The sequence below is a fragment of the Nipponia nippon genome, unplaced genomic scaffold (genome assembly GCF_047370975.1).
Source record: "Nipponia nippon isolate SJK-2023a ecotype South Korea unplaced genomic scaffold, ASM4737097v1 scaffold_1, whole genome shotgun sequence".
Lineage (NCBI taxonomy): Eukaryota > Metazoa > Chordata > Aves > Pelecaniformes > Threskiornithidae > Nipponia > Nipponia nippon.
Genome location: NW_028262290.1, coordinates 43,003,474 through 43,030,810, shown reverse-complemented (window position 1 = coordinate 43,030,810; position 27,337 = coordinate 43,003,474). Strand labels below are relative to the sequence as shown.

The 27,337-nt window shown below is 36.5% G+C and overlaps 1 protein-coding gene across 1 annotated transcript in view; it reads left to right on the top strand.

Moving 5' to 3' along the window:
• The window catches only part of RP1 (RP1 axonemal microtubule associated), a 187,774-nt gene that overhangs the window by 99,733 nt on the left and 60,704 nt on the right, over positions 1 to 27,337 (top strand). The window contains exons 30-37 of the mRNA XM_087753249.1: positions 1,120 to 1,175; positions 1,331 to 1,363; positions 7,298 to 7,467; positions 14,583 to 14,802; positions 16,132 to 16,286; positions 18,280 to 18,493; positions 19,895 to 20,085; positions 22,459 to 22,669. Of these exons, the coding sequence (XP_087609375.1) occupies positions 1,120 to 1,175; positions 1,331 to 1,363; positions 7,298 to 7,467; positions 14,583 to 14,802; positions 16,132 to 16,286; positions 18,280 to 18,493; positions 19,895 to 20,085; positions 22,459 to 22,669 (1,250 nt within the window). The remainder of the gene's footprint in view (positions 1 to 1,119; positions 1,176 to 1,330; positions 1,364 to 7,297; positions 7,468 to 14,582; positions 14,803 to 16,131; positions 16,287 to 18,279; positions 18,494 to 19,894; positions 20,086 to 22,458; positions 22,670 to 27,337) is intronic.

Below are 27,337 nucleotides of genomic sequence, written 5' to 3'. Positions count from 1 at the left end.
TTAGGCTTTTTAATTGCTTTGGTGTGTGTTAAAGATCATTATTGGAAGAGTAGATGAATGAGACAATTGTTTCTTTAATTACAAGATTTTATGAGACTTCTCAAAAGGGAAGGGTACTTAATGAAGACACTTGGGCTCTCTATAAAACTGCCTTGTCAAAAAAAAATTGTTAAGCTCTGAGAAAAATATTAGAGACATTATGTATAGAACTAGAGGAGTCCTGTCATTGTTTGCCTGCAGTGTAATTGTGCTGCCAATGTGTCAAAGTTTACGTTCTATTTTTAGAAACTGCTAGTGATCTTGTTTTTCTTAGGAGGGAATGAGGAGAAAGCTCACAGAAGTTAATCAAGCTATTTATTGCAAAAATAGTTGAAATACAGTGGAGTTTAGACTTCAAATATGAGATTTATTCATAGAATTTTGTTATATACAATAAATTAAATATATTATGGACTCTTGAGTTTAAACAAATGCAACATCAACACGGAACCAATAGAACAGAAGTTGATAGTGAGCACGTATTTATTTTTAAATAAGTGAGCTTATTAAAGGCTGTAAAGTGTTATTATATCAGCAAGGGGGATCAACTGAAGGAGTATAGATATGTGTTTGTAGTGAGATGGTATTGCAGGAAAGATCCTTAAATTCATCAGTACAAAAGAAAAGGAAACTAAAAAGAGAAGTTCAGTTCATTGCTGCAGATCTGCAGAAGCTTTAGAAACTTCCAGACTTGCAGGGGTTATATATCATTTTAAGTACAATGAATATAACTATCTACTGCAGGTTATATAACCCCCCCCCCCCAAATGTACAGTGGAGTCTCTGATTCTGTAAATAGTGTTTCATATAATGTATTTCATATAGTGCTGTAGTACTTCTTATAGCTACCATGAAAATTCCTGTTTGCCTGGAGCAGAGTGAGCCAAATTCTTCTAATAAGAATAAGGCCAACTCTGATGAATGTATAAAAGAAAATTTGATCTAGGAAGTAGTTTCAAGGCATAATTTGATAAAAAAGTATAAAACAAATACTGTTGGAGAGAGAAGGTAACTGTCAGATTACTTGCAATATACTGACAATTGTTATTAATCTTATTATTTTTGTTTTTGCAATGAAAGATGGCTAGATGAATATCAAGATGATGGGAAAACTGAGTGGGAGCTAACTGCCAATAGTAAGTATTTTGTTAAAGAAAATTTGTGTTATAAAATATAGTATATACTTAATGCCTAGTTATTACTGAAGAACCCTTCTGAATAAGACCATAACTTAAGAAGAAAAGTGATAATAAAGCTTGTTCAAATTTTTTTTCCCCTCTTCATATTTTAGAGGATGGCAATTCAAGGAAGGCGTTCCTTAAAGGTAAGAGTTGTTTTCTACACCATTGTTTTTGCTGTTTGAATTTAATCTGCAAACTAGTGTTAAGTGACAAATATGTGAGCAAGTGACCACATCATATATGTAAACTATCAGCTGTGAGACAAAATGAAGACGAATTGGCTGGCAGAGGTCTACAGAAAGGACTAGGCCTTTATAGGTAATTGAGAAAAACATGCATGCTCATAAACGATTACTGATTTTCTTCATATTTCTACTATTCTGTCCTGAAATCAGCCAGGAATTCCTCTGAGAAAAGATTCAAGTGTTGTTTTGTTTATCCCAATGTCACTGTCATTTAATACATGGGAACAGGTCCCCTAGCAAACATCATCAAGTTGAAAAATGTGTTGTAAAGTGTCAGTGGAAGCATTTTCAGGTCAAAATCCATCAGGGTATTCCTGAAGTAGCCAGAAATAATGCAGGCTTAAACTCCAAATCTGCTAGTGAAGCTAAATATAGTATATGCATTCATTTGACTAAATCTGCTTGAATTAGTAAAAAGATATTATTAAAAAACTACCCACCCAGCTCTCTATTTTTATACCTACAAAGACAGCCCCATCACTATAATACGCTAGTACCTCCCAAGTGTATAAAATTTGAGATACATCTCTGTGTTTCTCCCTAACCAGAAAACAGACTGACAAAGGTATCTTTATGAACACTTAACTGTAAATGTGTATTCTGTGTAACTGTGTCTGGGAACTGTATGGGAGAAACTAAAGTAAAAAAAGTAACAACATCTACATTTGACTCTGGAAACAGTGACTTGCCTTCTGTAGGATGAGTCCTGATCTCTGGATCTAATTCCAGTTTCAGTGGAAATTAAATAATTTGCATACAATCAAACAGTTTAGCCAACAGCTTTATTGTTCCATGGCATCATAACTTTGACAAGAGGAGACTGATTAACTCAGGTAAGTGAAGGCTTTCCCACAGAGAAATTTGATTTTCACAAGAGTGACTTGGAATTGGATTCTGCATTCTGCTAAGTGCACAGTTCAGAGATGCAGCCATTATATCTATTTCACCTTATGTTCAGAAAATAGACTATATTTTACTACTAATCTAAGTTTTTTTTTCCAGTGCAGCTTCATTCTTTATTGTGCTATAATAAGCAGGCACAGATGCACAGGCTGCTGAGAGCCTGTGCATGTCAAGAGCGGTTAGACGCCATATATTGATTATGAGGAGAAAGGAGTGGCTTATTCTTAATCAGTTTGTGAAATGTCACACTGTCAAGATGTCCAGGAGGACCCAAAGAGTGTGAGCTTATTTCTTAGGTTGAGATGAGACGTTCTGAATAATGAAGATATAAAGGAGAAGAACATTTTTAGGAACTATTCTGCCAATTAGCTATGCATCAGCTTAGCTTGAATCGCTCTTTAGCCATCGTTTCCTTACCCGAGGGCTCATTCCAGTGAGGAACTGAGATAAGTGAGAGATCATGCTTTTATACCTTATGTAAAAAAGATGATGAGCAGGACTGATCTCAGGATTGTTCACAGTTTCTTTTGTGGTGTTGTACTGATTATCTCATAGACCTTGCATGTGAAAAGATTGAGCTTTATAGGAGGGTAACACTCACAAGAGGTTTGGAAAGGTGTCTTGTACTCAGTTCTGTGTCAATCCATCATGACACAGTACCAGGGTTAGAGCTGATAAGAGAAAATTCCAGAGATACAGTCTTGGAAGAAAAAGTAATTGCCTTAAATTCTCCCAGCAGCTGTAGCAGTGAAGATTTCACATGGTAGAGCAGATAGTAGCTATAAGCAGTCCCATTCACAGTGGAAGCGAAAACTTTCCATATAATATACATTTACTGAATAAGAGGAAAGCAGCAGTACTGATGTTAGGGAGCCAATGTTTTATGCATTCATGTGGTCATATTCTATATGAGCTGCACTCTGCAAGTGGGCTTCAGGGAAAGTCATAAAAAGTTGATTGGCATAATTCAGTGGTGTTTAGTGATTATCAGAATAAGATCAATGTGCCTAGGTAAGGTATATTACAAAGGTTACAAAACCAAGCAGTAAGTCACTCTGAAGGTCAGAAATCTTGTTCTCTTTAGATAAAGCTAGTAAGATGTTCAACCACCTGGCCAGAGAAGAGAGTTTAAAAGCCATCATTGCTAAGCAGGTTACTTGAGGGTTCTCAGTCCTTCTTCAGCCAGGTTGGCATCATGCCAGCTTTAATGAAGTGTAAATCCCAGATCCCCGTGAACACTGCTGATGGCTATGGATTCTGCCAAAATGCAGTATGCCCATATCAAGTTTTCCCAGCAGGTTTTGTACATCTGTAGATTACAGAGAGGCTCTGGCAAATCAAGCATAGGAACAGATTTATTTGTATTCTCTTGATTCCACCTTGTATGTTTGATGCAAGAGAAAAAGACAAAAGGGTTTGCCTTGGTAGGGAAGGTGGACAGCTGCTCTCAGCTCTCAAATGACAAGTTGTTTTGAGGGAGAATGGAACTTTACATCACTCTCTAAATGTTTCCTACATTGCAGGGAAATTTTACTACTTCCTCCTTCCATTTTCTATTTTCTTTTCCTGCCTTAAAATAGATGGAGTATCGTAATAGCACATAAAATATTTTCTCTCAAAGCAAGGAGACAAGACATAGTGTATTCCAATGTTGTCCACACTGCAGTCAGTTAAAAGGAGCTGGGTTCCTGTAATGTGGTTCCTGTAGGGTGCTCTGTGGTATTGTGGACTTTTGTGGGCGGTGCATAAGATATGGTTCAAAATGGATGAACAGAGTTCAGTTAATAGATATTTCTAGGTTGGCTCTTATGTTGTGCAAGGTTGTTGGTATTAAGGCATACAGAAAATTAATAAGAAAAGAGAAAATATGCAGTAAATTCTCCCATTACTTCCTTTGTTTTTATATTATTCCTTACCTTGCCAGTATTTGCTAATGGGGTAAGAATAATCACAGAATTCTCAAATTGTAAATGGGTTGGTCCTGCTTCTAAAAAGCTATGACAGTATATATTGCCAGGTGGAGGCTGAATTTCCTAAGAAAATAAAATAAGCAGACTGACTGCTCTGCCTCAAGGCAACACAAATTTCTACAATCTCTGGGAAGTAAGCAACCTGCTCCTACATCTAGCAAAGTGTGAATGCCATTCTAGGTCTTAAGACCAAAAACGAGCAGAGTAAAAAAACTGAAGTAATATATTGTAAAAACAATGGTGGCAATCCTCTAAAAACATATAAATTGTTCATATTTTAAAAACAGATAAAAAGCCTTCTTTTTTTTTCAGTTTTCTGAATTATATTACAAAATGTTTACTTTCTGTTTTACCTTACTCAGTTTGCTACATGCAGAAGTCATTGCAGGTTTGATTTTCACAGTTTTGCTGCAAGCATCATTCAGGTTCCAAACTAGTGGTTAAAAGACTTTCTGGAAGGAAAAGGGACCCTGCTTCTAACATATCTCTGGATACATCCCTGTAAAGTGAAATCAGATCCTTGGTTGCATTATTTTAGAAAAGAAAGAATTCTGAGACTTTTTTTCACAGAAGTCTGTTTCCTCCCCTCATTCATTTTAGCAGTCATCGTACTCATGTCTCAAAGAAAATGGCTATAGCTTTATTCATAAGCTAAAAGTACAATAATGCACGAACACACTAGTCACTCTGAAAGGAAGTTAATGCAGTTCAGTAGTATCAGGGGAAAGGTCTCTTTTTTAAGGTGGCCACACATATGAAATACAGAAGATGACCTACTCGAGCCCAGCTATCTGATTTTCAGAACTTACTGAGGACTTCAGAATATCCTGAAAAAAGATATAGAAATCACTGAACGCAATAGGTATTTGGCATCAGCCTCCTGTCTGGTGTAGCCATCCTTACCACGTAGGCGTCTAAGTGAACATAATATTAGACAAAACATTTTTTCTTATTCTGGCATGAACAGGTTAAATGAATGTGCTGAACTTACAGAAAATGCAGTCAGTCTGGGTTAACTCAGTTACCAAATTGTAGAAGCATTAAAAGTAAATGTAGGAGAACAAACAGGCACAGATGCTAAGAGGCCTTAAATCTGTTAACCACTGATTTATTTCCTGGAACACTCCCAACCAGTGTCTTAGCCTTTCTTCTGAAATAATAATTAAAAACACAATCATGGATATTAATTAAAATATATCACCTTGCCTGAAATACCTTCTCTAAACATGCTGCCTCTTTGAGCAAGGATCAGGCAGTTATGCATCTGTGCTTTCTCTTAACTTGGGGCTTGCTCTCTCCTGAAGCAGAAGGATATTACAGAGAGAAAAAGAAAGCTCACCTGGGAAACACAGTGATGCAAAATTATCTTAATTTCCCCTCTGCTGTGTTCCTGGGACAGCCTTCAAAATGGGGCACGGTTGGAGAGGATAAGAGGTTTAGGGCTATGTTGGGAGTCTTTGTAAAAATTTGAATCTGCTCATCAACCCTCGGAGTGTTCAGGAACAGCAGAAGCTCAAATGATGCTTGATTTCACCAAGTGAAGGTACCCTGAAGGGTACCACATGCCAACCTGGCACAAGGAGATGAAATTCAAGGCTGGCACATATATCAAACAACAAAAGTTCCTCATTAGACAAAGTGTGGATCCTCCACGTACTACATCTGACTCATTTCTGGAAATGACCTCAAAAGAGAGTTCAGATGGAAGGATCCTTTCAGCTAGTGTGTTACTCAGCAGACTGACTGTGAGATGCGTATTTGCCTGCTGTTTTGTAGCTGAGCCCAGAAGAGTCAGGGAACAGTCAGATGTAATGCAGAAAAAGCTTCTATAACAAGGAAGAAACCAGAATTAGCTAAAGAAAACAATGTGAAAAACAGGGGAAAAATCAAAAATCAAGAAAAACAGATCAGGTTTTCACCCAATCTCCATCTCCAAGCAGGTGGAGGAAAACAAAAGGTATGAAAAAAGTGCATAGTACTGTAATAAAAAGAATCACATCCAATTTATTTCTGAATTAAACTATTCTAAATTTGTTTTATCAGCACATTGTATTGTAGGCTTACACAAAATCATGAAATAGTTCTCCTTTATATTAATCCCATTAGCAAATTATATTACCACAGTACTGATCACAGCTTAAACATAGGCTTTTGATTTCCTTCCACTATTAAGTTCCCTTTGCCATGCAGGATCAAGTGTCTTTTCTAGAAATAATTGATTCGAATTCAGGGGAATATTCACAGTCAAGCAGTTAAGTAACTTTCTAAGTGATACTGTCCATCTAAACCAGTATTTTTTCCACACCTGGAATGGTTTTCTGTAGCTTCGTGGTTGCATTCTGGACTTCAAACGTTATAAGTACAGGTCACCTACCAAAAAGAATCTCTGAAAGGCCCAAGCCATGAGTTGAGGTCAGTGCAAACACTTATTTGGAATTCCCTAAATTTTGGACTCGACCCTAATGAATGATCTGAACTGACAAAGGAGCAGACTGAACATGACAAATTAGGTTAGAAAAATCTGAGAAAATAGGTTTAAATTTCATTGTTTAACTAGTTGTGTATTAGCCAGCAGTTGTTACAAATGGATCACATACAAGTCTTTTAAAATGTTAGATTTCTTTTTCATGTTACATATGAACACTTTAAGAACGGAAATTTAATAAATTAATTACTGCAATTAAAGCAACTATTTTGTTATAAAGAATGCAAAAACCTCACCAAATATTCCTTTTCCTGTTTCCTTGGTGTTAATTTCTGCTTGCATATCCACTTCAACAGTTGTCTTATGTTTATCAAGTCTTATTTGTTATAATTATCTTCAAGAGAAGGAATGTCTCTTTGTCTATTTTTATAAAATGTGATGTAAGTTCATTACATTCTTTGTTGGGATAATTACAAAAACATCCGTTACTCTCTGCCATTGATACTAAAAATGTGACATTTTTATTTTGTTTAGCACAACAGTGGAGAGTGCGGGTTAAAACAGATGGAGATTCCCCAGAGCCACAAGAGTGTAAAAGGACTGTTGTGATTTATGGCTCAAAGGGCAAAAGTGATGAGCTTCTGCTTTCTCCACAAACCCCAGGATATGTGTGCTTCCTACCCAGAGCAACAGATGAATTCATTGTAAGTCATAAATATACAGTACTACACAGAGCTTATCATGACATTCCTCTCTAGCCAAAAGAGATATATATATATATATATATATATGGAATATTAGTTTGGCTGGTACAAATGACGTATTTATTTACAAAGATGGAGTGATACGGCTTTAGATCTTGGCTTATCTTCTGCTGGTAGTCCTGTTCTACTACAGACAGCTGCAGTGTTCTCTTTGAATTTTCAGTGCCTTCAACTGTATGTATCATGGAGAAAAATGGTCCCTTTTGTGTAATTTATTGCATTCAACAGCTCGTCTTGCATCTTTTCTAATTCTCTAAAGATTCCTGAGTTGCAGTTTATACAAAAGGCAATATAGAATTATTTGAGAATGCAGAAGTTGAAGGATTGGACAATATTCCCAGAAGACATAAGTGGGCTTTTCTTTCCTTTATTTCAGTCTCTGTAAAGCAGTCTCCACTCTCCCCCAAAATAGTTCTGTCTCTCAGGCCAGCAGGCAGAGGATTTTTCTGGGTAATCATAAATCACAGGAGAATGCATTCACTCATATCAGTGTGATGAACCCTGAAGCAATAGCATACTCATAGTCAGTATTACAATCAACCCTAACACAGTCATGACTACCTGTACACCTGACACGCATCCTGCTGCTTTGAGAGGATTCATCTGAGGCATCTTTTTAATGTTCAGATTCTGACCTGACTTTCTAGGTTAAGTCACTGCAAATTCTGTTGATTGGCATGAAGTGCAGCTTCTAGCCAGTGAGATGAGAGAAATAGCTTGCAATTCAAGGCAGTTTTGTAAAGCTCAGAAATACTTTTCAATGGCTGCAATAAACATTCTGAAAACAATGGCAAAACTACATTTAGAAAATGTTGTCAAAGCTTCATCATAATGACATGATCCAGGCTGAATTTTTAATTTAAATAACAAGCTAAAGCAATTTAGGAACTTTACAGGGAGTAAATGAAAAGATAAATGGCCCTTGTTAAAGACAAGAAAGCAGCTGCTTATCAGAAAACAGACAGGAAACACACTGAGCAACAAAAGGAGCTTCCTAAGCCATCGACATAAACTGAAGAGGTCAACAGAGGCAGAATCTATGTATGGAGCAACCACACCAGCTGGCTGAATTTTGGCAAGCGTCATTCCATAAAGCAGACCTCTGCTACATCCAACTTGTAATTTCCCAAATGTCATGTATTCCTTGTTAAGATTGCCTAATTTCAGTGACTGAGCATCATGCTAGGAGAAATTAGTGTTCTCATGTGTCAGTCACGGTTGTCCCTCATAGTCTGCTATCCTAGGTATCATAGTACCATATCCATCATACTGGGCTTCCACTCCTATGGCTTTCTAAATGTTTGTTCATATTTTGGCTTTGGGTTAGTGCTTATATTTTCCCCTTAGCTATTTGTGTCCCTGTTTTTGTTGCTTCGTATGAAGAAGTTAATACTATTTGAGCATTGCTTACTGTGCATGAAACATTCTCTTTGCCACATTGCTTACAGCATTTTACAGTTTTTGTGGCATTCTAAGGAAATCAGAATAGTGGGTCTGATATAAAAAGCATGTTGGGATTCACAAATATCTCCATAAATACCTTCATATCTTCTCTAGTTGGTTCAGCTAATAAATCCAGTTTCTTTTTACTCTCCCTTTCTTTGTTCTTACTAAGGCTATTCAGAAGAATGCATCAGCTTTGCTCATGTTCTCCCACTGTAGCAGCAGGCTGGAGGCATGAGCATGATATCACAAGGAGGACAAGCTGTGAATTCAGCTTTCCAACAAGCAGGAGTAAATGAACTTTTAAACTCGCCCAAGATCCTGGTCCTAGACAAATGTCCTTTGTCATATAGTGCAGTAAAAAGAAAAACAGGTTATGTGCTGTAAGCAGTTTGCATATTGTTTTGAAATAGCAAGCTTAATTTTGATCTCAGAGATACATTTATTACACACTGAGGACAGGAAGGCATGTGAATTCCTGATTTTCCAGGTGCTCTCACACAAATATATGCAGAGATGTGTATCTTATTCAGAATGATTATTTGACCCAAAATATTTCTGACCCACTCCTATGAAAGAACAGATGTAGTTTAATTGCATGTAGCAAGTATAAAGAATAAATTGTTAAAAGAGATAAAACAGCAGTATGCTATCAGGTACAGTTGCTGGGTTTCAGTGGTCTCAGGCATTTGTAGTACAGTGGATGAGCTGTTTAAATAAGAATAAATTTAATTAGAACCCCTTAGTTCTAATAAATAAATTGAGAAATAGATGAATGTCAATGTTATTGAATCTGCTTGGAGTCCTGGCATGCCATCTCCAATGAACAAACACACTGAAAAATAACTGGGAAAACGAAAGTAAACTGACAGTGCAGTAGTAGAATTTTTTTCCTTGATATTCCAGTGATGATAGGAATCAATTGTTGATCTCATGTGGAATGAGTAAATTTGTGAATTATATATCTCTTTCTCCCAGTCGTCAGTGTTTCTTGGTTACTTACACAGTAAGCTTGTCAGAGCATTTCTTTGGAGAGTCCTAGTGTATCATGCACATTCTATTATCCAGAGAATCATAAAATGCAAAGATACATCAACTGACAGATCATGGGATTGGGGTCCCTAAAACTACGCTCCAAAGCGCTAGCACAAGTAGTATGAAATGAGCAACAAAACTCTGCAAGTAGGACTGTTCATAAACACACAACAAATACGGAATGTATTTTGTGTTAAGGACTATGAGGGTGACAGAAAGTTTTAAATCACATAATGCAATACTCCATGTGTTTTCCACAGTCCAAAATGATGCTCCAAATAACAAGCAGCAGGATTTCTGGAGTTCCTGACAGAAAGCTGTTCAGTTGAATTTTAGGATGCTTTGACCACATCCTTTTAACTAGAATCATTTATGCACCTTTTTTTTTTTTTTCCCAACAGGGAAGTGATAAAGAATTTAATTTAAATGTGCACCCAAAAAGTAAATTTTACAAAGCTTTAATTACGTTAGGCATGAGGTCTTTGGAGAAGCCCTGTGTGAATCAAAACGGAAAAGATTTAAAATATTGTGAAATCTCTAATCATCTTCATCAGTTACGTGTCTCTGAGAGCTTCAAAACCCCAGTGGCTTTGCCAGAGCATCCTCTTGATTATAAGAGCTATGCTCCTTCAATCATGTAATGGAAAAAATATTGTGTTGTTTAGTATATGACAAATCACATCCATCTCAGCTCAGATTTCAAGTACTGAATATTGCATAAAACTGTTCAGAAGAAATAAATGTGGAAAATATAATCATGAATAAAAAACAAGGTAAAGTGTCCTCTTGCAAACATTCTGCAAACTTAAAACCTGAATATTCACTGGATATATACTTTGTGATGGATTATTTGTCTGTCTCTGCTTTGAAGGTCATGTTACATCAATTAATAGGCATTGATGGAGGGAAAAACCAATTATGGGATCAAAGATAGGGTATCGTATTGCAAAGGGAAACTGATCGTATTAAATTGCTCAGAAAAGGATTACAAGAATGATGTAATGGCAATGCTCTGTTAGAATGATGGAGCTGAACAGAAAGGCTAATAATGGTCAGAACTGTGGGGGAAAAAAAACCAAACCCATGAAAAGGAGAGAAATATCTAACACACTCAGTTGAAAATAGTTGGTGGTGTTCAACTCCACAGATCATAGACAGTATGATTGCTCGTGCTTCCTGGTCAAAGGCAGTCATGGAATTAATTGAAATTGTGATTCTAGAAACAAAAAGGAAAATAGTGGCTTTTAAATAGTCTGTCCTGTATTCTGAAATTATTTTCCTATATAGCTCATGTGCATTTCCTACAAGGATTATAACATGTCTTTATGACAATTCAGAAGCCCAGAGAATTGCAAATCTGGGTAGCAGAAGACAAAGTAAAATGTGAGGTACAGCTTGCCCTGTCATATAAAAATAACCAAGTTCTGTAATGTTGCAACTCCAAACCAGAGAGCTTTATGGAATAAGTCGTGCACGGCATTTAGAGTAGCTGTGTGATACAGTCATGAGGTCCATCTACAAGAAAGAAAATCTGCAGGCAGTAATTTTACAAGTCAGTAGTCTGGTGCTGAAAGAGAAGAAGCAATGATTTTGCTGCCTGTGAAGGAACCGTAGTTTAGATGGGTGAGAACCTGTGCACTCTCCTCTCAATGAACCCAATTAATTCCTGTTAAGTTTAATAAGAGACAAATGCATATTTTAGGAGAATTAGACCACAATCTACCACAGCTAATGATATCCTTTGCAGCATACACAGCTTGAATGATAAAATCTTGACATGAAATTCTGCCCACCTCTTTCCCTTTTCATGGCACAATGGTGGAGACCAAGTCAGGAATCTGTAAGGATGTGGTAGATCCAAGAGGCATAAACCCCCTCACATGTGCATCATAGTCTGGGACAGCTTTAAATTCTGTATGCACGGTGGCATACAGACTGGCAGGTCAGGCTAGGCTTAGAGAGAGGACATGTCTGGTGCCCTCTTCTTCATGTGCAAACCTACTGCTGTGTGGCTGTTGTGGGTACTGTGGAGTTACAGTTCAGGAGCTGAGAGATTCCCTGCAACCTCAGGGCTGTTATATAGACAGTGGGAAGGATTTCTTTCCTGGTCATTAAAGAACAATGCCTTGAATCTTGAAATTTTGTAGGAGTGGCATGGCAACCACTTATAACACTTACCTGAAGAAATTCAGACTGGAAGGGATCTTTTAAGTCATCAGGTGCAATTCCTTCCCACCATAGGCCTCTTTTCATAAGTTCTACATCGTAAGATCTGGACGAGGGAATCGAGTACACCCTCAGAAAGTTTGCAGACAACACCAAGTTGGGTGGAAGTGTTGATCTGCTGGAGGGAAGAAAGGCTCTACAGAGGGATCTGGACAGGCTGGATCGATGGGCCGGGGCCAACTGTATGAGGTTCAACAAGGCTAAGTGCTGGGTCCTGCACTTCAGTCACGACAACCCCAGGCAACACTACAGGCTTGGGGAAGGGTGGCTGGAGAGCTGCCTGGCGGAAAAGGACCCGGCGGTGTTGGTCAACAGCCCGCTGAATATGAGCCAGCAGTGTGCCCAGGTGGCCAAGAAGGCCAATAGCATTCTGGTTTGTATCAGAAACAGTGTGGCCAGCAGGACTAAGGAAGTGATCGTCCCCCTGTACTCAGCACTGGTGAGGCTGCACCTTGAGTACTGTATTCAGTTTTGGGCCCCTCACTACATGAAGGACATTGAGGTGCTGGAGCGTGTCCAAAGAAGGGCAGCGAAGCTGTTGAAGGGTCTAAAGCACAAGTCTTATGAGGAGCGGCTGAGGGAACTGGGGTTGTTTAGCCTGGAGAAGAGTAGGCTGAGGGGAGACCTTATCACTCTCTACAATGACCTGAAAGGAGGTTGCAACGAGGTGAGTGTTGGTCTCTTCTGCCAAGTAACAAGCGATAGGAAAAGAGGAAATGGCCTCAAGTGGTGCCAGGGGAGGTTTAGTTTGGATATTAGGAAATTTCTTCACTGAAAGAGTAATCAGGCACTGGAACAGGCTGCCTGGGAAGTGGTTGAGTCCCCATTCCTGGAGGTATTTAAGACATGTAGATGTGATGCTTAGGGACATGGTTTAGTGGTGGACTTGGCAGTGCTAGGTTAATGGTTGGACTTGAAAAGATCTTTTCCAACCTAAACCATTCTATGATTCTATGATAAACAGTTCAACCTCCTGCAAAATGATTTTGGCAGGTTGCTTTTTTTTCAGTTAACTGTTCCTCTTCATACTCTGATGTTTTACTATTTCTTGTCTGCATAACAGTTATTAATGAGGGTGGCCAACTCTCTCCCAAAATGACAAAACCATGCTTTTAGATGGTTCCTCCCAAATAAGAAAATAAGAATAAGAATAAAAGGTAGCTAATACTTCCCTACATGTATGTGTCCACTGTGCAAAGGCACATGAACTAGCTTTAAGCAAGCTAGGTCAGCAGTGAAGGGCTGTTAAGTGCAGAGCTCTGTTGAGAAGCAGAATAAATTAATCTGTTAGGAGCTCTGTACTCTGTCTTAGGAGCCAGTCTGCTGGTGATACTGCTGGTCCCAGAGCATGACTGTGTAAGACTAACTCCAGTTTCTTACTGTGATGCTACTGGGTGCACAAAGGATTTACTTCCTGGCAACAGTCACCAAAGCTTATGCTGCGACTGGTCTGGGGAAAAAAAAAAGCAATATGAGAGAAGAACAAGGCCACTGGCAACATTTTCTGGTTTGATCGTTCTTGAAAAGAAAATTGTTACCTTTTCAAAATAATAGTTCTGTCTTGTTTCACTTGAAAATCACTTCCCAACCTGTCTTTCTTGCAGCTGCGCAGTGAAAGGCTGCAGCACTCCACTTCCTGGTGCAGTGGGTAATGTCATGCAGCTCATTAGCACTTGATGCAGTTTCAGCATCCCAGTTCCCACAGCCCTAGGTTGGATGGTTTAACCAGATCTCACAGAAGCCCACAATCAGCAACCAGATATTGAATTTACCATATGTAGATGGGAACAGGGCTGTGTTCTACAGAGTTATTTCTTTAACATTCATGATTTACTTTTATGCAGAAATATCCTTTCTCTTTTCCAAAGAATTGTTTATAAAGTAATTTCATGTTCTAAATCCAATAATTTTGCAAGTGAGAATTTAGTTAAAACTTTCTAGGCTTATGGTAATTATCATTAATTTTAATACCTCACTTGACTGCTTGTATCAGAGCCTTGAATTGTAACTTAATGCTCCCTTATCCAATAGGGTTAAAGCTTTACATGTTACCTTTTGTCTAAAGAGCTTAAATGCAGAGATGTTTCTAATTTTAACCTTGACTCACCCTAACGGTAAAGTATCATGCTCACAAAGCTAATAAAGGACCAGAGGAAAATAAGGCAGACAATCTCACCCATGATCACACCATGAAAAAGAGAAGGAATGATTCCCTCATCACACTTATCCCAGCCTGCAATTCAGCTTTTCCATTAGTTAATGTTAAGTTTAGGAATTCTACACTCTTTGGGAAAATCTCTGTAAGTGAGGCAGCCCTGACAGTATGCTTTTCCCCATGATATTTCTTGCAGGTTGAGACTGGAGACCTGGGAGATGTATACAAGATTCGGGTCAGCTGTGATGATGTGCCAGGCTTTGAGGGCTGGCATTTGAAGTCTTTTCACTTAGAAGACCTACATACAAAAAAAGAACTGAACTTTGACTGTAAGTGCTGGCTCGCTCTTAACAGAGAAGACAAGGAGCTGGTAAAAGAATTCCCTGCAGTTAATGAGGATGAGAAAACTTTACCAGGTAAAAACAGTGAGAAGATATAAACAATGTTAACTAACTTCTTAGAAGAGAAATCAATGTCACAGATATAATACAGCACTTTGTCTGAATTTGGTATCTTCAGCAACTCTATTGCAACTGTCTTCATATATGCACTGTGAAAATGCTGACCACTTAATTTTAATTTTCCAGTTAAGTCACATGTTGGGTTTCACAGTTGCTAAATCTTCTGCATGATTGCAAGTGGGCAAAACTGAACAATGTGATTATAGTTTTTAAAGATAAAGCACGTGTTCAAAACCATGGAAATTATTTGTAGGAAACTTACTATTGAATTACATAGATTATAATAGCTTTAGTTACTAACACGAGTATCAGAAGTAATTCTCATTGCACAAAAAAGTTTATTTGTTTTTCCCTAAGGACTATTTTTCGACATGCTGAGAGTTTTAGATTCAGAGATGCACTTGGAATGTCAAGACCTATAGAAGTACATTTGTTCAGAAAAGTTCGCAGTTCCACATGAGATAAAAGTAATTAGAGACATGACTGCTTTTCAAAACTAAAGTTCCAGAAATTCTGGTCCTTGAATACCTCAAACCTGTTCACAGCCTTAAAAGAAACTATAGCATTACGTTAGTTAAATCTTAGCAGGACTATACATTAAAAATGACATTTGAAAAATTTTGGTTATTCTTTTTGTATGTATGTATGAGTATGAATACGTATGCAATATAATAATCTTTCTCAGAAGAAAATCCAACCTGACTGTGTAGAAGTGCATTTATACAGGAGCACTACAGAGGCAAAAAGTTTGTAGTTCCTGTCATGCACCTTAAACTAATAAGTGCCTTTTGTAAATTTTTATACTTATATGTCATGTCATGCATCCAGATGCTATGCTACATGTCTCTGCTATTCGGATTTGCATAAACTTTACTTAGCGTCTTATTCTTTGACCTGTGATAGTTATTATCTACTGAAAAGATAATTCAGTTTCTAACAGTCCCTGAACAAACTCAGATGAGTTTTTATTTTCCAGATCTTGCACAGTATAATAGAATTGGGAAGAATTAGTAGCTCTAAGCTGCATAAGTATATATTGTCCAAGTCCAATTTCCTTCAAATTTCTAATGAAATTAATGGAAAGTCTTCACTGAGCTTAGCGTGAAGAGATCAGATCCATAAAGAGCATCCTGACTATTTCAGTACTGTGTAGCAGATATTTTGGTAGCTACAAAAATAAAAACAAGCAGTAGTCTTACTAAATACTCTGTGTTGCTGTTTTCTTTTAAGTACCTCTTGTATTTAATCAGATTTATTTAAACTTTTTTTTTTCTTTTTGTACAGTCTGTAAGTATGTTGTCTCTGTACATATTGGTGACCGCTGGGGAGCAGAAACTTTTGCAAATGTTTATATCACTCTCTATGGCAAAAGAGGGGACACAGGTGTGAGGAAACTTCATACATCTTTAGCAAAAGGAAGAAAATTTCAAAGGAATAAGGTAATGGCATAAAAAATGCTGTCTTACATGTGCAGGGGTTAGTACTGCCTTAAGCATCAATGCCTGCTCAGAATACATCTTGCTACAGATGGGCAAGAATTTGGAAACAGAGTTTATCCTCCAGATATTCACAGTAGACCAGTGCCAGTGTTATTTCCTTACTGTACAACATCTCCGCATGATGATAAAGGCTCGACATGAGCACATAGAGAGCAGGTTGCTGGGGAGAACCTTTGTGATCATGCTTCTTACTCCTTTTGTTCCAAATATAGGACAGCACAGGTAGCAAAGAATTAAAAATTAGTGATTCAAAATAAGTTACAGAAATTGCTGTGAGACTTTTGCAATCAGTGATGTTTCTGTAACCACAGTCCCACATGAAACACTAACTCAATGCCTGGTCAGTAAGTTTAGACAAGAGACAAAAATCCCACTTAGAGAAGAGAATGCACACAAGAGCAGTGCTTCTACATGACCAATAACAATAAAATTCTTCTCTTGTGTATTAGGCTTTCCTATGAGAGGTTCACTCACTGAACACTAAAGTTTGAAAAAGCTCACTACCAAGATGTACATGTCAAGAAGAGTCTTAGATTTCTGTGAAATTATTTCATTAGACAATTACCACAGCACTTGGTAGGGCATAAGTGGAATCAGTAACAAACTGAGAGAATTTCTAAATTTCATTTCTGTGTATATCTCAAGGCTATGCCTATATACAGAAGGTACTCTACAATAATTATTTTAATTTACCTTCATGCACAGATTTATTTCCTAAAGTGTCTTAATTAAAAAATTTAATGATTTCTGCTTACAATCTGGTTGTTGGGTCCTGACTATTGTTAGAAAAAAAAAATCAATATTTTTGTCATATGAAAGTACTTTTAATACTAGTAGCAGAAAATCTACTTCTCCAATATTTTTATTTAAAAAGTATCAGGGACAACACATAGGACTTTGGCAAGTACTACATTTTTTAGAGATCAGTTTGCTGATATCTTCTTTTTTAATTGTCCTGACATCTGGTTTAGTAAGATTAATGTTTTATTGGGATCATGGTGTTAATTATAATCCTAGGTATTGCTGTTTAAACTCCAGTTGTTCAGAACCTTGTCGACCTTTACAAGCTACCATCAGGTCCATCTGGCCCTAGGCTGGGCCACATACAGAACACCTGGCTTTCTTACCAAACAAGCAAGAATTTAGTAGGGCATATAATTTCTTTCTTTGCATTTCACATTTTTCCTTATCTTGTTGTTTTTGTTGTCCCTATTCTCATCCACTGATACCTGTGTTTTCTTCTCTTTTTTCTTACTCAGCCTTCTCCATTCTGCTTCCTTTCCCATCTCTCATCTTTTGCTCAAATTGTTCTCTACCTTCATCTTAACTTCCTCCCTTTTATTGCTTACTCTTTTCTCCATTTGCTGTTTCCATAATAATTTTAATTTTGTAAGGAAAACAAAAAGAGAGGCTTTTCTGATTATTGGAGAAGAATTTAGAAGCTATCTTGGAGTGAACACACTCTTTTTAGATTTCTAACTTTTCTTTAGGACTATTACTATAAATCTAGGTTTGTATGATAAATTTTAGAAACTAGAACTAGATTATTACTATATATCTAGGTTTGTATGATAAACTTTAGAAACTAGAAGTACCCTGAAAGATAGAAATTTGATTGGAAGCAAAATCTTGTCATAACTGTTTGACTGTCAAAACGTTGAGGTATATGCATTTTATTGTAATATGAAATGATTCATATTGTCCAGAGGTCAAATGAAGTTACAATGCATTGTTAATGATGAATGTGGGATTCGGCATCAGGTGTGATCAGTGTGTGCTTTCTTAGATTCAGAGGGGAGATGTTATGTCAAATATTACAAAAAAACAGACACAAATTTTAAATCCTCAGCTAAATCCAGGACTACCTTTTCCCTGAAGTTCAAGCATATTCGGTTCCAAACTCTGTTCTATTAAGTATTTCCCTTTTCTGCAGGTGGATTCATTTTTGGTGGAAGCTGTTTCCCTAAGTCATTTGCAAAAAGTGGTCATAGGACATGATGGAGAAGGCTACGGGGCTGGGATGTACCTCAAGATGGTAACAGTAAAGGAATCACAAAACTCAGACGAAGAATGGGTCTTCCCATGGTGGAACTGGCTTGATACTCATCTAGGGTTATGTGAGACTGTTTGTGAGATTGTGACAGTTGGTAAGCTCTTCTGCAAAACTGGCCTGCCTGTTTATATATTTATATATATTTATATATATTTATATATATATATATATACACACACTTTTTTTCTTTTTTTCTTTTTTTTTTTTAATTTGGCTACAGCTCTTTCAGATCTCTATAGTATCTTTCTTTTATTGAAAATGTGAATTTTCAGTTTCATCTTACTATTATAGAAAAACCACATCTGGTAAGGTCAAAGTTAATAAAATTCCATGCTGTCAACATGTTGTGTATGGAACACTCACCTTCCAAATTAAATTTAGGACATTGCAATGAGAGATTTAAAGCAGTTCGAGATGTGTACCTTATGGGAATAAATAGCTTAAGTTTTATGCACTACATTCAGGTTGCTTAGAATCTCATATGAAATCCAAAGAAAAGTTACTTTAGTGAAATGGGTCTAGTCTTTACCTGTGGTATTATCCACAGGACTAAGCAACAGTTGTGGTACGCTCAGTTGCTGCTCATTTCAAGCCTACTACGCCACAAGATGTGCAAATCTAAACTTGGATGTATTTGGCAAAAGGACACTTACAGGAGGACCTTTGGTCATTTCGAACGAGTAGAAAAGATTCCTTCCTTCAATCCTGTGAAAACAATTCCATGTAAAGTAAATGAGCTACAAAAATTTGCCCAGAGGGAGTAAAACAGCTTAAAAACATAAGGTGCCCTTGATAGATATACAAGTATTCAGTTGCATGTTTTTCTGAATTGTAGAAAGTACAGTTTACTGAGCTGTTCCTTTCCATTAAATCATTTTCATTTCCTACAGAATAGTTAAAACAGAATGAAAATTAAGGATAACAGCAATTAATGAAGAAAAAGAGAGGGAGATAGTAATATTGATCTTCTGAAGATCTGGCAAATATTTTTGTGTGTTTAGTATAGTTTTACCTGTCAGCCTCGCACTATTATAGCACGTTATATTGCTAGGTAAGATCTAGTTACAAGTGGAGTTCATTGGTATTATTCATTTTGCATTAGATGCCTACTTGCTACAGATGGCTGGTGCTTCTAAATGATAAAGTGTTTTTAGTAACATTGATTGCTTTTTTAAGAACAATTAATTAGACCTCTAAAAGGTGACTGAATGTTCTCTTAGTAATTACTTCTAAACATGACAAGGAAAATACCTTAGCATCAAGAAAATACCTCTGAAACTAAATTTTAAACACAGAAAGAACATTAAGCTGTTAAATTCTTGGCAAAAAAATATAATAAAAGTATTGATGTGTTATTCTTAGTGAACTGTTGCTGTAGATACAACATAACCTGCTAATAGAGCTTGTTTGTGTACCATAAAGGCTACGATCCTGTTATATTATGCCTTTCTCTCATGCTGTCATCTTTCCTCTTTCTCTTTGATCATTTTTAAAGGTAGAAGACTGATTTCTAGTCCTAAACTGCCTGAAATCAACATGAAGTCATTAGGTCTCTGGGTAATGGACATCACTGGATCTGACTTGAGCAACAAAGAGGATCCAATATGCCTTTCTTTTATCTTCTACGGCAACCTGAGTCGCAAAAAGTTGCCACTTCAAGTTACAGGAAAAGCAATTCAGATCAAAGTACTTCAACCTTTCTCTATTGAAAGAAAAGCCCAAGAATCATGTAGCTGATAACCCACTTAATTCTGAGATAAATAGTTTCTTTAAACTAAACTACCAAATTGATTTTTAAGTCCTCTGTGTAGTTTGGCACAGGTCATCATTTTTGTTTGTAGATATTAACACTGTCACTTGAACAATGGTTTTTGAATGAGCAGATTCTCCCAAAGTCTCATACTGAGAATGCTTAAATGAGCGAATTGGTCCCTTGGTGCACATCACAGTATATACCACACTGCAGGTACTGATTTACAGGTTTTGTTGATCTCACAAAAGTAATTTGTAAACATACAATATACCATGGGATACTATAAAGTTTTCGGGGCCGATGGAGAAGGAAGAATCATAAATGAAATGAAACTTACAGAAAGTTCATTTTTCTCTTTCATGTAATTTATTCATCCCTGCCACCCTGTTTCCCTGGGCTAACTGCCTTTTCTTGCATGGTTTCTCTATTTTTTTTTTGCCTGTCATTATCACTTTCTTTTTCCTCTTGATCAGCTCCTTTTTACCGACAAGTTTTCTCCTTTTTTCAGTTCTTCTGGCCTTCCATCATTTGTCTTCACTTCCCCCTATTACCCATTAACTGAAATATTAACAAGCATCTGAGGTCCACTATCATTGAACTGTAGACCGCTTCTTTTCCCAATGCTTTTGCTTCCCTCTTGTAACTATAATTCCTCCCCAGTGCCAACACTGTGTTACTCTTATGCTTTTCTGGTTTTGCTCTCCATGAAAGACCAGTTCAGTAGAATTTGGAACTGACCTGAAGGTAAACATTGCAGACACCTCCTCTAGCTCAGGAGATCCCTGAACCACAAAGTGCTGGAAGCTAGGATAATATTCAAAGGAAGCGTGACTACTTCTTCTCCTGTTCTTGTACAGCTTGTTCCATTCTTCTGTTGTCTTTTGTGGGTTTTGAGGAAATGGTTGATCCCTGTGAAAAAAACGGAATGTTTAACCTTGATTGGTTCCTCGGCCTTTGTTTTAACCTTGATCAGTTCATCCTGCAGCTGCAGAAACAAATGTAAGACAGGACTGAGGGAATGGGAGCAAGTGAGCAGGCAGGGAAGTGGGAACTTCACAAGCCAGCTTTTAATCAGAGAAATATGTCCATGAAGCCACATCCTGAAAGATGTTTCTTCAGGATTGACTGCTGGAACTGAGGAAGCAGGTAGCAAGAGAATATCAGGAAAAAAAAAAAAGGGGTGAAGAGAGCCCTGGCAAAAAGCCCAAAGAGTGCATGAAAATATTTTACTTTTCATTTTGGGGTTCATCAGAAAGCAGCCTTGGAGTTGTGAATGAAGAAACTGTTTCCTTGTTCTTCTTCCTACTAGTCAGGTAAATTGAACTTAATGATTGAGCTAAAGAAATAATTGGCTGGTTTTTGATGTTCCTCTTTTCTTTAATGAAAGAGGACCTAAGCAGACTAGCCTAGGCCATAAACATGATCCAAAATGAGGAGTACCCAGAAGGTTTTCCCAAGTTATTTCCAAGAACCTCTGATAAATATAAAGAAATGATATGAAACTACAAGTGCCCTGGCAGAAAAAAGGCTGAAGTCACATCTCATGCATTTCTACTAGCTAGGCAATATTTGAAATGAAAGAGCAGGGGAAAGAATATGAGGAGTAGAGAATAGGAAGAGGAAAAGACAACTTCTGTTTTCTCCCTTCTTTTTCCCTTACAGAGAAAAATTATTGGTTTAAAAACAATAATTATAGTTAGCTAAGGCCTCCTCTACTTTAACTTACTCAAGCAACGATATGTCATAGAGATGCTGTACTATCCCCAGTAGAACTAGAAGAATTTTTTCTCAAGCATGAATGCAAGAAAAGGAAGATTTTAATGGACAGCTTCTATATGAAAACATTATGTAGGGTGAAGATGGAGGATCTCTTGGATGTTTCCTCAAAATCGGATTAATTCTCCTTCAAATTTATAGTTAATTGCACCATTTTTATATTACATGTTATAAGAAATATTTCTAATAGTGTGCAAAATTTTTAGGATTGACTAAAGCTTCTGTGCCTGCAAATAGTCTCCTGAATCAGTGTAATATATATGAACACTGTGCTTTGTTCTGTGTACAAATTTCAGAAGTGACTGCCATCACTGGTTCCCCGATATCAAACCTCAAGCATTCCATCTCGTCATTCACATTAGTAAATCAATTTTGTATTGATTAGAAAGGGGAAAAATAGTAGCAGTTATAAATCTGCCCCAATTCTTTAACTACTGAAGTTTGTTCAATTGTTGCACACAGCTGTCAACTACATTTGATCTGGCACAATTAGAATGAGATCCATTAATCTTCTCTTTTTCCTCACACAGGATGAACTGACAGATATTGGCTCAATATACAAAGTTCAGGTAACTGGCCCGCATAGCAAGCTAAAACAGCCGTGGCACTTAGATTTACTGCATATGAAGCACACAGGCACAAAGGAAGAGATGTATTTAGCTTTTGACTGCTGGTTCAACCCTAATGAAGACAAATGTGTAGAACTGCCAGCTCTCTATGCAGATCAGGAGCCTTTGCCTGGTAAGCTAAGTCCTTTTTTGTTACTAGGGTCAGGATCTGTCACTGAAATACCAGTATATCTCTTTTGGGCCTAAAATACTGTGTGAGGATTTCCACAAGAATTTGATATTAAGAAATATCATAGTTTTTCACATGCATTTATCACAAAAGAAAGCTGAGAAAACAGAAATCATTGATATCAGGATTATGACAGATGCTATAACTGCTGACACCAAACATAGGATTTGGCTTCTTTCATGTTAGATGATATTCCAGTTTTAGCTCTTGATTTTTTATTATCTCTTCAAATTAACGTTATGTCAGCTGAAGATGTGTACAAAATATCATCTACTGTGTGATATTACCCAAATGTATTTACTAAGAAATGCATGTGACCTAGAAACATAGTAAATTTTTTAAGAATGAAAGAATTGCAAAGACCCCCCTACAAAACAGAGATAGATTTTTTAAAAATGTGTTACAATTAGCCAACAGAGAGATATCCAAGAATTTCAATTGCACTAGTGTTTTATTGATGTTGATGAGAAATTTATAGCACAGCAAGTAATGTTCCACAAAAATATATACTCAGTTGTATGTTTCTCTGCTGTTAGTAAGATATGTAAATTGTATGATGCCAGAGAGAGAATGAAGTGATTTCTCCCAGCCCCTCAGGAATATAGAGAGGAACAACAAATTGCATACAGATAGCTTGATCACTAGCTATTTAAGAACAGGCTTCCCATCTATCCAGCTCATTAGAATAAAGAGGATTGATGGGGATAGTAAAGATCATATATTGAAGCTTTTAGTGACAGTTAAGAGGTTTATTGCTAGAAGCTATAGTACAAAGAGTGTTCTGCTTAAACAGAAACTAATAGAAAAAGACGGAAGCGGCCCAGAAAAAGGAATAAAATATTCCATGTGAACTTTTGCACACTATTCTCTAAGGAGATTTCCTAAATATTTCATCCCATTTAAAGTTGAAACTTGAACAAATAAAACGCTGAAGACCTTTTAAATCTCTGGTTTTGTGTGGGTTTGCATAATTTTAAACAATTAGTAGCCTTGTATTCATTTACTGAAAAAAATCTATTGTTTTAGGGTTTTGATCTGTCAGATTCAAAATAACATTGGCTGTTGGAAGTAATATATGCAGGGTGTACAGTGCTGAATATAGTAAATCTAGAGCTTGTTAAAAAGCTCTATTTCCCCAATTTATCTATGAACAATTGGGGAAAATTGTAAGTATTGGTAATTATTTTCAGAACTCAAAATTATTAAATGCTTGACTACACATAAAAACTCCAGAAATTCAAACAAAAAAAAATTTCTAGAGTGTACCCCTCAAAGCCTCTATTATGCTAAGAACCAAATGGAGATATTCTCAGACAACATTATCTTGATTTGTAAAGCAATTCAGTTTTGAGGTATATTAGAAAGTTAATGTGTTTTTCTTGGAAAATTTATAGGAAAAAGATGTGTATACACTCTCCCTCAAATTATTGCATAGATGGGTAGTATCCACTAACCTAAGAATTTTCTTACAAACCATGTTGCGGTGATCTACAACTGGAAGTGTTAATATCAGTTTTATTCTTTGTAGCTCCAATACTAATTCAGTCTAAAATTTCTGTTAGTTTCTTCCTTGTATTCCAGTTTGATTAGTAGAAAAAAAAAACATTTTTATGTGTTGGCTCTCATTATTTCTTTGAAAGAGACATCCATTTATGGAGATGTCTTTAATGAATGCCTTGATAGAATAAATTACAAAAAAGACAAAAGAACAATTTTGAACTATATCAGTCGTTGCTATCCCCAGACAAAGCAAACAACAGATATATAACTTTATAGGAAGCAAAGTAAATGCTAAAAACTAAGCATCCAAATAAGCAATAACCTTTATCAGTAATGTCAGTTGTGTGGTTGTAATGAAGGCTATACTAATATAATTACTTCTATTGTAAACTAAGTGATTCCATGAGATTTAGCAAGGCAAAAATACATATCTATGCTAATTTGGAATCTTCAGGAAAATTGCAATTCCTTTGTTAAAAGCAGTGGCCACTCACAATTTTTTCCTGCATCTACAAACACATTTGTTCCATGTTTTTTCACCTCTTTCTGAGCTCTAATGTAACCTCTGTCCATGTCTCCTGCATATCCCACCTCATCTGGTGGGGCATGAGGATGATTTTTCGTGCCCAAGAAATCCCATCAGGTTTATCAGCTATCATTGAATCTATTAATAATAATTAAAAACAAACAAATGAAAAAAAATAAGCAAAATTTAAATGTGAATGTCTGAAATTGCTTTTTCTTCTATCCGTAGAAATATTTCTTCTTAAAAGTAAGTGCCAAGTCCGGACTATAGGTAACTCCCCAGATACAATACTATTAAAAAAAAAAAGGTCAAACGATTCTATTGCGTAATTTCATTAGGTTCTGTGGGATTATCTCAGAGCTGAATTTGTATTCTGGATATTAGTAGTATCACAAAAGAAATTTTTTTAATTTCTTCTCTTTAGTCTGTCCATCCTAGTGTTTATATGCACATTATTTTAGTTTATCTGTATCATGGGCTGAATTATTTATCATGCACCTTTTTGGACTTCAGATTAAAAGGCATTGATTAAATTTTTTTAATGAATTCTGTGATAATTTTTTGCAGGACATTGACGTGCATATTAACACACTGGGACAAAGGCATTGCAGACAATAATGATTAACATTTTAGAAATTCTTGCTGTTAGATTCCATATTTCTTGGTGATTTCTAGACAATTTCTTGATGATTTTTAGAATACCATTTTTTGTGGCTGCAGTTGAAGGCATGCACCAGGAGTTATATAGCGATAGGAGCTGTTTGAAGCTACAGTAAGAACTTTGCAATACGTAGCTGCCAAAGTAACTACTGAAGATCAGTGTTACCTTCTCTTTACTAAAGGATTTTTAACACCAGTTGTGAACTGGCCTCTTCTGGCTGACATTAGGCTCCAGTGACACAAATAAAGTGTTTTTGTCTGGAGTCTACTGACATCCTGCTCCTCCTCCCTTCCTCAGTCAAGTTGGTTAACATAAGAACTTGAAGGGTTTAAGTGCTTAACATCTGTAGTAAGAAACAACTGTATTAACAAACAAACATATTGAGCTTTATTAAAAATCACCCAACTTTATGTTTTTATAGTTAATAGATAAAGTATAACATTTCCACTGCTTTGTTAATCACAAATAAATCATTATTATGCAGTAGTGTACCATGATGTGTTCAAGCATGGAGAAGAAGTTGCTCACTACATGATACTTAACCCTTCCAGATATAATTCAGTTCAGAATTTCATATTTAACAAATAATTCCTTTTTCATTAAAGTTAATGGTAAGTATCATGTTATCTTCCAAATGAAAGTAGTTTAGAGATGCTTCAGCTAATGTAGTCTTTTGACTTATTAGGCTTATTAGCTGAGGCATGGAATCAAACTAGCATGAAACAGACTGGCTTAGGCATAGAGTTGGTGAAGAGAATCATGCTGTTCTGCTTACATTTACTGATTCAAATTTGTGCTCACTCAGGCATCTTTCTACCACACTCTGTTGTGTAGGTTAGGTGAACTCTGTACTTTTGACTAGATTAATAAAATCAGATATTCAACTGGCATAAACTGATTTGCTCCACTGTCCTGAGCATATCAGCTGTGTGGCTGTATCAACTAAGGATCTTGTCCCGAACCTTTAATTTCACAGAAAGGGGGATTTTAATTTTTTGGGACTTATGTGATAAGTTAGCAAGGTTAGGCATCAAGTTTAGTTTTCCACATTTTTTTGCCATAGAACCAAATGAACATTTAAAAAATATCCTTGCCTACTCTACTCATCTTTGATTCTTAGTTGCCTAACATTCATTTAAAAACAACACTGATTCAATGGGGAATTATGACAATAACCTCTGGAATATTCATTCCCCCTATTGCCTTTTCCTATTTATTTTACTATTTTGTAGAGTAGAAATTTTGCAGAAGCCTATGAAAAAAGCAGTCCCTGTCAGCTGTATTCAACAGCTCTGAAATACAGCAACCTACCCTACTCCATTTGCATTCTCATCCCTACCATCTTATCTTTCCATGGAGAACCTGACAATCTACAGAGGAAAGCAGTAACAGAAAAGGCCTTGAGAGCTCCAACAGGAGAAGAGGAGCTCATTTGATAGTTCATTTCCTCCCCAACAGCTTTTCTTACTGTTTCCCCCCCACTGGAAAAATTACCTGTATTGCCTGATTTCATTACAATGCTAAAATCACAACGGTGTAAAAGTTTTAACTATACCTCTGACATTCAGAAAGAATGTGATTGTATCATGTAAACTGTTCACCCTTGAAAGGCTATTGAGAGTTCTGTGGGCAAATGTTACTGAATTATCACAATAAATTGTATCTGTATACATAGTACATAGTAAATTCAATAACAAGAAAAAAAAAAGGCAAATTCAAAGCAACACCTTCTGGCTTATCTTTAATTCATGGGTTTTTTTCCCCTTTTTAATGAGCATTAGGTGATCACTTTCAGTTTCACACTATATTAGCTTATATCTAAACCAGAGCTTTTATAAACAGGATTGAGAAGAGACAAAGAATGGCAAGGTTGAATAGAACATCTTATTTTAGTAGATTTTTGTTGTTGGGGTATGTTTTTCAT